The 12,050-nt window shown below is 37.0% G+C and overlaps 1 protein-coding gene across 5 annotated transcripts in view; it reads right to left on the bottom strand.

Moving 5' to 3' along the window:
• CEP128 (centrosomal protein 128) overlaps window positions 1–12,050 on the bottom strand; it is a 412,817-nt gene that overhangs the window by 22,544 nt on the left and 378,223 nt on the right. For all 5 annotated transcript variants that reach the window (XM_046006996.1, XM_046006995.1, XM_046006999.1 and 2 more), the window contains 2 exons: window positions 4,941–5,018; window positions 1,111–1,221 (listed from right to left, as the gene is read on the bottom strand). In XM_046006996.1, coding sequence (XP_045862952.1) covers window positions 1,111–1,221; window positions 4,941–5,018 — 189 coding nt within the window. The remainder of the gene's footprint in view (window positions 1–1,110; window positions 1,222–4,940; window positions 5,019–12,050) is intronic.

The following is a 12,050-nucleotide window of genomic DNA, read 5'->3' as shown; positions in this document are numbered from 1 at the left end:
GGGGAAAGCAGAGAGCTCATTTTAAGCATGCTAGGGAAAGACTTATGGAAATGAACACTGTCTTTAGATCCACGGAGCATTCTATCCAATTACATTCAGAAGACAGAAGAAGCTTCTTAGAAATAATTACATTTGGCTGTAATAAGTGAATATATACGGTGTAATGAATATTCATACATACTGAAGTCTGTGAGAATATAAAAAAGATAGAAGAACCTTTAATTTTTGTTTGTTTGTTTGTTTCCCTAAATTGACTTGGGCATGTACATTTGAAAATAGATGGATTCTCTCTAGGTCAGTGTTCTGAATGGGGGGATGGTTTTGCTCTCTAGGGGGTGTTTGGCAAATGTCTAGAGACATGTTTTGATGCCACAACTTGAGATGGAGGGCGCCACTGGCATCTGGTGAGTAGAACCTAGGGCTACTGCTGAAAGTTCTATAATGTGTAAGGCCGCCTTCACAACAAAGAATTTTCTGGTCCAAATGTTAATCCCACGGCTGAGAAATGCTGCTCTAAGCTAGTAACTGTTCAGGTCTAATGGGTTTAAAATCACCCACACCCCAGGTGGATCTTGGGGAGACTCTAGAGGATGGTAGGCTTTTTTATCAATATGGTCAACTTTCCAGTCTCCTGTGTTGATTCCACACTAATGAACCATAAGCTGAAGTCATTGTATGGAGTTCATATCCTCAGGAAAAGAATGATTATAAACACCAAGATTAGAGTTCACGAAGTACTATGCGTTACTTGACCTTCTGGAGACTTTAGCTCTGAGAGTAGCTGGACTTACTATGCACAGAGGAGGGCTACCACCTATGTGGAGCCTCTGACCAATCAAGAGACCAAGGGTATCCTGGCATATGATTTCTTAAACAGCATCAATACCAAGAGACAATAACATGTTAAGCAACAATGGCATAAAATTAAAGATAATTCCCAAGTAAAAAGTTATAGGTACAATATCTGGAAATTTTATTCTCTAGTCCCCCAAAACTGAAGATTAAGGAATATCTTTTCTCTTACGTGAACCCTGCAGGGGCAGCTTAGAAGGCTGTAGCCACAAACATGGATAATGCTCAAAGACTGAAAATGTATATAAAGGACATTACTTTGAAGCCTCTGACTCTGTACTTGGTGTCATCACAGCGCTGAAGAGACTCTCTGTGAACTCCGTATTTAGGATATCTCCCATCAATTCTTTCAGAAAAACTGCAGGAATCCTGAAAAAAAAAATGTTAAAACCAGCAGATGAAAGGAAAATCGGTATTTGAAATAAGAAAAAGGAAAGTATTGATAGGTGTTTAGAAAGATCTGGGGGAAACAGAGGTCATGCCAAGGAGAAAGAAGGAAAGGGTTGCTTTGGATGCTACCTTAAAAATAAAAACAGGATCCCACTTTGGTTATGTGCATTCTTTTCACAACTAGTCCTTCGTCAGTCTGAAATGACTGACACTTTTAGTTGAAGGGAACAAGGTTCCAGTAAAAGTGAGTTGTCTAAAGATGGTCATTAATGACACCATGTCACTTTTGAATGCTGCATTCTCTCTCTTGGAGTAGTACCTGACATCAGAATATTCTGTGTTTAAAAAAAAAAAAAATGTTACTGGGGTTCCTGGGTGGCTCAGTCGGTAAAGCAACTAACTCTTGGTTTCAGCTCAGGTCATGATCTTACGGTCGTGGGATTGAGCCCGTGTAGGGCAGACTCTGCTGAGTGTGGAGTCTGCTCTAGATTCTCTCTCCCTCTCTGTCCCTCTGCCCATCCCCCTCCCCCCACACATGCATGCTCTCTCCCTCAAATAAATAAAATCTTTAAAAAAATGTTACGTTTAAAACTAGAGTCCTCTTTCATCATTAATTATTAAACATTCTACCCTGTTAACCAATATATCACATAGATTTTTAAATTGAAGGATACTTCATCTGCTCTCAAAAGCATAGATTCAGATAGTAAAGAAATTAAGAAAGAAAAATGTCAGAGTCATTCATTCATTCATTCATTCTCTTCTTCCCCTTCTCTCCTCCCCTTCTTCCCTTCCTCCATTGTTTGGAGAGAGGATGGAACATAGCGGTTATGATACCTAGTTATTTAGACATTTCTATTATAATTAGGAAGAAATTAGAATAAAAGAAGAGCAACTGATTTGCATATGTAAGAAAAATATCTACAGGATTTAGTTCCCCAAATAGTCCCAAGGAACTTACTGAGTGTTCAAGCTGGAAGGGGTATTAGAATTACAAATTTCTTTATTATAGATAAAAAGTTATACCCCAGTGGAAGTTAAAAATGATTTGCCCAAGACTAGGCAATTTGTGACAGATTGGGCTTGGAGCCCAAAGCTATTTCTTTTCTATCATACCAAGTATATAAGGTTTAAATGTGGAATTGTAGAGTTGAACTACTTCTTTCAAAACAAGGTTAAAGAAAATAAGAGGGCCTATGACATGTTTAAAGGAAAAAAAAAGACTAAATAGGATGAGATTTGCATTTACTATAGCTTATACTTACTTAGCCATAGACTGTAGTATTATCAAGAAATATACATGTGAAATATATCTTCATAGAGATACTAGCAATGCCAGTGTGAGTAGGAACTAGAGATAATGTTGCTCAAGCCCCTCATTCTAGGGATGAGGAAATACCAAATTTACTAAGTAGTTTTGCAACTACTTAGTAAAAGCTCAGATCAGAGCTTACATCTTTGGGCTCTTGTTGACAGCATCTTGATTTTTAGAAAGTTTTAGAAGTTTGAAAAACATAACCTCATAATCTAAAGGCTTTATGCATTTTTATTTAAGGCCAGATCTAGTTGTTTTCATTAAGTTGACTAAATAAGCTCTTTTTTTTAAATTTTTTTTAACATTTTATTTATTTATTGGACAGACAGAGATCACAAGTAGGCAGAGACATAGACAGAGAGAGAGAGAGAGGAAGCAGGCTCCCTGCCGAGCAGAGAGCCCGACGCGGGGCTCGATCCCAGGACCCTGAGACCATGACCCGAGCTGAAGGCAGAGGCTTTAACCCACTGAGCCACCCAGGCGCCCCAAATAAGCTCTTTTTAATCATAGAGAGGACTTTAGAGTACATAGAGAGTAGGTTTCGAGCTAGAGGCAGTAAAGACAAAGAAAATGGGATTGTAGTTAATACATGGAACTAGATCCCAGTTCGAAACACTTTACATACTCTCAGCTTCCGTTTCTTTGGCTGTAACAATGGGGGAAATAGTGCCCATGAGTAGGGGGTCTGAGGATTTGAAAATAAATGTAATACAGGTTAGAATGTAGCTACTGCCCGCTGCATGCTAGTGTGGAACACTTGATAATGGACTCCTTTCCTTGGAAGCTAAAGGTTTCAATTTTAATGACTAATATTGGAAAGCACGATTACAAACTTTGAAAAATACTCTCCCTAAAAACACCACTAAACAGGCATCTTCATATGTGTGTATATATAAGCTAGACTTGTAGGTAATCACTTAGCCCATATGATGAAAAAAAGTAAAACTTCTGGTAATAGCAGAGAACTTATAAATTGCATTTATGAATATTCTGTTCAGTGTAGACCCCTGGAGAAACAATGATCTGTCACTGGAGGTTAAATTTTTTCTTTTTTATCCTGGTGTAAGAGAGACATCTGTTTTTCAGTAGCAAATGCCACCTGTTTCCAACACCTTCTCTTGTCTGCCCTTCCTTCCTTTAGATGACTTGTTAGCTACAGAGAAAAATGTGGAAGGGATATGGAATAACATACTGTCTGCTATCTACATCGGGTAATAGAATGGTGAGTTAAAATCACATCTCTTTGGACACTGGTTTCATAATCCTTTGATAGGGATTTAGACTGCAAATATGTAATCAAATCATGAGAAAGAATCGAAACTTTAGCAAAAGGTACTAGAAACACTTTGTTTGTTCTATCTGTGATAGCCTCGATTTCTGGATGTGTCAGCTTAACCCTGGATCCTGTTCAATAATGTTTAGTTACCGAACTATCAAAATATGCTTAGTGAAAGGTGACTTTAAGATAGCATAGATCTTGAGAGCCACATTCTGTCAGTGCCTCTGATAATCAATATGGCATAATCAGGCTATATTTCCTACTCATTAGATTCTCAAATACTCTGTTAGATTTAAACAAAATCTAAATGTGACACAAGTTATATTTTAAAGCCAATATGAAATAAGGGGTTCATGGTTTTCAAAGTATAGTCTCACCATTGCTAGGTTCAGCCACATGGGACCAAGGTATTATAAATCACTACAACTGCCATTTATCTATGCATCCCTAAAGGGATATACAAGGTATTCTCTGGCCTGAACCTTGTCTGGCAGGACTGGAGGCAATTATTTGTTTTACATGTCTCCTCTACGAGAACTTCAAGAAGTTATAGTAGTTATGTCCACACATGAAATTAATTTCCTTGATAATGAAATGATTTGTGGTTTGAGTTCTATCGATAAATGGCATGGGATATAAAATCTAAAACTCTGTGGATCTGAATTCAAATATCATAGTATAGAGATAACCTGTGTACTATCATATCTCTAAAACAAACAGTACTCTGAAAATTTGTAATTAAAGAAAGAAGATAGTCCCTAAATTAAAACTGCTTGTCAAAAAGTTATCTACTGTCAATATAATGTGTAACCTCTTTTAAATCTTAGATGTTTCTAAATTAAAGTTAAAGCTTTAGGAAGCCAAATGAGCTTCTAGTGTGAGGATAAACGTCTCTAATACTCTATCGTGGTAATACGTAAGTTCCAGTATTTTCAATCCTGACTTAACAAATGTCAATAGACTCTGATAAGATGGAATATTAAGAGTCTCCAATATTTTTTTGGTTCTTCCACCCTCCCTACAACCTTCTTTGCACAACAGGAAGATGTCAAATGTTCTCACTCAAATAGGAATACTGAAAGAGACAAGCCAACTTTTTCTCACTCTCAGGTCTTTGAAATCTTCTAGTAAGCTCAGTTTCTCAGGCACAGACTCCAGATGGTCCAAGGCCATGCGGGTACTCTGAAAAAGAAAACATAAGGCAGCCAAACATTATAAAAAATTGATCAATACTCCCAGAATCCAAGGACTAAAAATCACTTGTACCATGTTAGAAGCAGTTCAATCTATAGATTTAGACAGTAAAATAAGAACAGATATAATAGTATTTCTAAGATAAATACATATTTTTTAAATCAGGAGAATTATTTCCTTTCATAGAGCGTATGAGATGCATTTGTAAAACAGCCTCAGATATAAAAACTTTTCCTGGATAATTACCTTCAACTGATATGCTATGAAAGTTTCTATAGAGCATTTCATATTAATTTACAAACCTGCTTCAGTGAACATCAGAAATAAAGCACAAAATATATCGAGAAACAGATGAATTTGAAGTTACTTCTCTATGGAATGTATTAGAGATCCTCCCACGTTGCCATTCTACAGAAGAAAAGAGTTCCCAACCATTATTTTACTTAAAAAAGAAGAGGTTCTCATAAAATTTGGGAGAAACATCTGAAATTAAATATTTATAAGAGGGACACAAAATCCTCTTGATTATAAATAAAAAAACTTAGTCTTTAATTAGTTTTGGTTACACCCACCAATATAAATATTAACAGGGAATGATCTAAACATTATTTTAAAGGCAATATGAACCAAGAAGTGGTAGAATAACCTTGAGACCAGAGAATGTATCCTAGGCATCTCCATATTCTTAGTCCTGTCACAGGCCCAGCACATCAATGGATTCTTAGTCAACAGATATTAGCTTTTAAATTTAAAATGAATTGCAATTATTCAATAAAATAAACCACAAACCCTGTGGCTGGTGCATGGGAAGAAAGTGAAGTGTTTTGTGATAACCTGGACCTAAGTTTGCAGTGTTGTTGAGAAGTTAGTGGCCACCCAATATTCCATATGCTGCTCCCCTACATCTCCCATGTGAATGGTTCTGAACAACACACAATGAGTCCAAGTGACAGGTCTCACTTATAAGCTTAGTCAGTTAAGACCCTATGTGTTCCCGCTTCCATCCCAGCCCCTGCTATGAGGAGCTTGGAGGCCACATGCTTCAGATGGCAGAGCTTCAAGAGAGAGGAGAGCTGTCGGCCATACTGGACTTCATGTGAGTGAGATATCAGCCTCTATTGTGTTTAGCCATGGGATCTCAGGGTTTATTAGTTATTACACAGAACAAATGCCTTAATTATTAAAAATAATGCCAGAGAATTACATAAATTGTAGGTTAATCTTTTTTTGGTGGGAGGAGGCTCCAAATTATGAGTACATGAGGATTTTTTCCTCAGAGGGAGTTCAGTTTTTCTGGAACCAGACAGGGTTAGGAACTGGTGTTACCTCATTTGGTATGCCCACTTACACTTAATCTTCCTATTGTAAATCCTCTGTCTCACTCTAGTGTTGTGGTCTGCCTTCACTTCCAATCCAGAGCTTCTCCAGAACATACATGTATGTCTCTGCAGGGTTTGTGTTGGGGTGGAGACGGAGACAGAGAGTTGAGGGTCTAACACCTCCTTGCAGACATTTTCAATATACTCATTTCCACCCTCTCCTTCTGGAGTAAATGGTACATCAAATTCAAAAACCTCTCTAAAAGTCTGCAGGGTGAAAGATATTTGCTTTCTGTTGGTATCTCCTTGACAGGTGCTTGCATTTTTCCTTCTCTGCTTTGAATCATTTTACCATTTCTCTAACAGGATTCTCCAACATGGGAGTTATACATGTCTTCTAATTGTCAATGCATAAATCAGTGTTTCTCTTTCTTCATATCCTTTTCTAATGTGATTTTTAAGAGAGCAGAAACACTCTAACTTCACCATTTTGAAATTGGAAGTCATATGTCCTATTTCTTCAAGTTCATAAAAATCTTCCTTTTCTAGTTCCATTTAAAGGCTTTAGTATTTTCTTTCTTCTGTTTAACATTTATATGCTTGTTAGTTTTTTCTTTTTGCCGCATGTGCTCACTTAAACATCCATGCATTTTAAATGGCTTCATTTAATTTTTTCATGTGTAGGAAAGATTCATCAAAATGACAAGTTTCTTAATATAGGCCCCAACATGTAGGTTTAGGAGAGCAAGTAATTTTAGCCACCATGTGTGTTATATTCATCAATAGTAAAATTAATAGATCTCCTCAATAATTATATTGGCCCTTTAACAATAAAATACAAATCCATGCTGTGGTGATTTTAAAGAAAAAAAATTTTTTTTTTGCATCAAAAAAAATCTTCATGAACAATGATTCAAATAGACTTGCAATTTGGAAACTACTTCCCTTTTTTTAGTCCCATAAATTTTGTCATTCAGAAGTGACCCTCTGAACTATGGAGAAGTATGTTAAACTCATTTTGTTCTTAAAATAAGCACATGATTTCTTTCCCTACTATAAAATTCAGCATGTTATGCAAATATTTTTGTTTAAAATTTTCAATCAACCAGGTGACTGCATGAAGAAATTTTTTTCTTGCATATTTTCACATACTAGTTTATTTTGACTATTTGATAGTTTTTGGATGCATATTCAAAATGGCTATATATATATATATTTTGCGTGAACCTTAAAAAACTCCTTGGCTCTTACTTTCTTAAGTACAGCTATTTTTCTACTCTCCGCTCCCACCCCCTATGTCCCCATTAATATCTTTAAACTTTTTCATCATCTATTTTAGTTGTGGCTTACTTTGTATTCCTTTTATGTGTTGTTTCTAAGCATCTTCCTTAATATCAGAAAGAGTTTCTGGTTCACATGCCTTTGCCTTCATCCTTACAGTCTTGTCAATCAGGTAACACCAAATGTGTATCTAGATACCACAGAAAGATCCACAAGACAGAGATGGCACAGTTCCTGTTCTCCAGGAGATTTTAACTCCTGGGGGAGAGGGGTGAGGGAGAAGTATGCATATGCAAAAGATGTAAGAATTACAGAAAGAAAAAAATTCATTGCATTTATTTTAAAGAAATTACGTAGACAGATGCTGAGATTTTTAAGGCCTCTGCAACAGTAAGATATGAAATAATGAAAATAATGAGTCCAGCAGGCCTGCAGGCATCTCACATCTCATAATTTCATGAGTAAGTGATATTTGGGGGAGCATATTTATTTTCTGACTGTTGTGGTCTCTGTATGCATGTGAGTGAGCTTAAAACCACCACTTCTGCATATAGACTTGAGAGTATGCATGTGCACGTTCTTTTTTTTTTTTTTAAATAACGTGAGCTGCTCTGGGGTTCTAAGATTAGAGTCTGGTCACATTACATGTCACTTCAAGTTCACTTTTCCCCAAAAGCTAACAGTGCTAGAAAAACGGAACCATTAGCAGATGAATAATCTGAATAAGGAATTTACTGGTTTTCCAGTGCAATAAGGACCCATATAGTATGTTAGTTCCTAGGGCAAAATACCTCATGCAGAGTCAGGGAAACTCTATTTTTTAAGTTGGTTAATTTTTTCTGCCTCACCCAGTCTAATGCTTTAAAGGGCACAGACAAGTCCCTACTACTAGAATTAACGGAATAATCTCTCCAGTTATTCAGTAATGGTACCAAATGGCAGGTGCTTAACCTGTCTTTAATTTTCTTGGGTGAATTTTCTACAAGAACTAAAGGAGACATTCACAAAAGGGTTTAAAGATGGTTTCTCTTTTGAAAATATTATAAGATACTAAATTTCCTATCAAAATTGAAAACAAAGAAAAATTCACAGTTAAGAACCCACTTAATAAAGTGGGTTTACTTTGTATAGTAACACTTGGTTTATCTCAGAGACTTAAGGAGCTGGACTCTCACTGAGCTAAGAGCAGTGACAAAGCAAATGATCAACTGCTCCTAGCACCATAATGAAAGACCGAACCATAAAAATGTAACTCAATTTTGAATACATTTCGTAATCCTCACACCATGATATGCTGTTATATGTGTTATTCCCCATGACACAGATGAAACAACTGAGAACCAAAGTGTAACATCAGCCTGGTGGTGGCAAATTTGGAGTACGAATCTAAGCAGTTAGAATGCAGAAATGGCATTGTTCTTACTACGGTAATACTCTGATGGTAAATCCCCAGAAGCTGTAACACTGTTTGATGTAAACTCCTAACCTTCCTTCACTATCACTTCTGATATCTAGAACTTTGGAGATATGCCCCTGATGGGCTTATTTATGGAAGAGGAGTTTCAAGATGGACGCAGGAAGAGGTCCATGTGGCCAGTGCTGAAGACTGTGCGCTCAAGACCATGCATCCAAGCACATGCAAGCTCAGGAGGGCCCAGGATTTTCCATCTTTTGATCTGAGGAAGTTAGGTATGAGATTCAGTTTTATGATGCTCACTAACACACCCTTTTCTTTTTCGTAACATTTTGCAATAATATAGCACACTATCTGGCCACAAGAGGTGCTTCGGTCATTGCTGGCTGTGAATGCAAAGGCAGAGTTACCACTCTCTGATCCATCCACTAAATCTTGGCTTCTTTATTAAAAACTGAGAAATGAAAGTCTGTGGTTTCATTTATTTTCTCTAGATTAAGGCAAGATCAAATGGTAGAAACAACAGTGAAATTCAGAAATCGTGTCCATTCGGCTCTGTGGCTTTTGCACCTACAGGCGGGTTTTGCTATCAATCTGTCTGAGAGGGCAAAGAATAAGCTGGCAATTTTCCTATTCCAAAATCTGCAGCGCACACCAAACTGCCATGTAGTCGAGCACTTTGTACTGGTCGGCGGTATATTTTTCCTTAGTTGTTCCTTTGTTTTAGACTACAGGGAAATTGAATCATGAACGTAGTATGACAACATAAATAGCAGTCATTCGGAACTAGAAAGGGGCTTCATTGCAGTTGTTAGTTTCCTGTCTCCTGTAGAGAGAGCTTAAGAAACAGATTTAACCGTGGGTATACTTTGGTAAATATCCTTCTTTCTGTAAAAATGCACATGTGTTTATTTTCCTCGGAATGTATAACAACTAGCATTTTCTGAGAGAGCTATTGCAATCATACATTTTGAGGGTTAGATGATAAATGCAATAAGGAGATGCTATATTTTTATTTTAAAAATAAGCATGTGCATTTTTGGCACTATGTAGATGTTAAATAAACAAGGTTATGAAGCAGTTTATTTGGGTTCAAAAATGCAATTCTATTTCATTTGGAAAGAGATCCACTGCAAAACTTTCTTGACAAATGGCTAAAAGGTGGTAAGAGGACCTGAGTAAACAAATTTCAAGGGGAGGAAGGGTGAAATCATAAAAAGGATAGACTGTCTGCCTTTTTAACTTGTGGGGACTTGATCCAGCACAACTGTATCGACTTCATAGGGCCCTCTTTTCATCCAAATTGTATCAGGAGCTCAATGAAACCAACCAAACAGTAGCACAGAATAGGCTGGCAAGTCATTCTGTTGCTGTACATCCTTCAAAGGGCCTCAGTGCTCAGAGTTGTGTGGATTTCTCGGAACACCAGAAGAGTCCTCTATTTCTAGATTGTGTACTTTAAGAGAGTTCTAAAAATCAGACACCCACTTAGATACAAGTGTTTTTGTGTATATTGGAGTAAGAGGGTAAACAAGGGTGTTACCTAAAAATACCAGTTCACATGGCAATATGACATCAGTGACTGTATTTGAGCTAAAATCCAGAAGAATTTTCGTCAGCAACAAATTCTATGTCTTCATATAACAGCATCCTAGTCACAAGAAGAAGAGCTCCTTTAAAAAGCACCCATCTATAAAATTTGAGAACAGGTGGCATATCTCTGTTGAAAAACTTGAATAAAGAAGGCTTTCTAGATCTTTTCCAACTCTCACTCACAATAATATTTTTAAGTGAAGAACTATATGAAACCTACAGAATTTGCCATTCCAGATTACTGCTTTCTTATTTTTAGACATGACCAAATTATAAGTCATAGTCAACCCAAGATCTTATTTTTTTAGATTAATTGGGGGAGTTTTTTTCAATAATACCACGAATGAGTTGAAGGGAAGACAGAAGGAATAAACAAATGTATCTCTTCCCCTTGAGGTCCCTGAGATTTCCTTCCCATCCTTCCCTTGCCACTTCCTGATATGAGGGAAAATCACCTATGAAGACTAGGTTGATGTTCTCTGTATGCCCTTACCACTGGTCTACAGGCAGGAGGGTCTTGAGACCCACAGTCTAATTTCTGTGACACCATTTTATTTCTCAAAATTGAAAATAAAGTGTATTCCCAAGGCAAAGAATTTTAAGAATATTTGCCTCCAAGATACGACTGCATGTTAATCAGGGGCAGACAGCATATGCAAAGACTTCCTGGAAGAGATGGAATTTAGCCATTTCCACTACGGTGGCAGGGAAAGAGACCATGCTTCTGATTCATTGGTCCCAGTCACATGTTTCACACTGGCAGATGAAGAACGGGTGAGGGGGAAGGCAGGCTGAACAGGATATCAGCATACCTGATTTGTGGATATGCATAGTTGTGGTAATGTTACTTGTGTTTGTGGTTTCTGGAATATCACTTTTCCCTCTCCTTCTAAGCTTCAGTCTTTAATTTGCAAAATGGGGATAAATAAGCGATGATCTTTATTATCTCATACCCACAGGTAGCTGTTATTATTAAGTAAGAGAGTGAATGTGAAAGCCTCAAATACTTTCCAAACAGCAGGTATTTTTAAAAGGCTGATTCTGGGAGGTACTGTCAACTCTGGTAATTCTCAAATGCAGAAAAGAAGGTCAATGACACTCTAAAATTTGTGACACTAATAAAAATCTGTCACAGAATTCAATGCAGAAACAAGGCAAACTTAATTAAAACTATATCCAATATTTAGAAATACATTTGTTGTTCTGTAGACATTATCCAACACACAAAAGTAATAGGAGTGTAATGGCACATAAATACTTTTATACATACTGTGCCCTCAGTGGAGAATGTTCCCTCCTGTTTCCTGATCTGGTTAAAACTTTTCCCCCCAATACTACGAGCACTTTCAAGCATACTGGAAATCTGAAAGAAATTTACAAAGATCACCCATATACTTATCATCTAGATTCTAT

Source organism: Meles meles, chromosome 6, assembly GCF_922984935.1.
Source record: "Meles meles chromosome 6, mMelMel3.1 paternal haplotype, whole genome shotgun sequence".
NCBI classification, from domain to species: Eukaryota; Metazoa; Chordata; class Mammalia; order Carnivora; family Mustelidae; genus Meles; species Meles meles.
The sequence above is the reverse complement of the archived record's forward strand: the minus strand, read 5'-3'. Positions and strand labels throughout refer to the sequence as shown.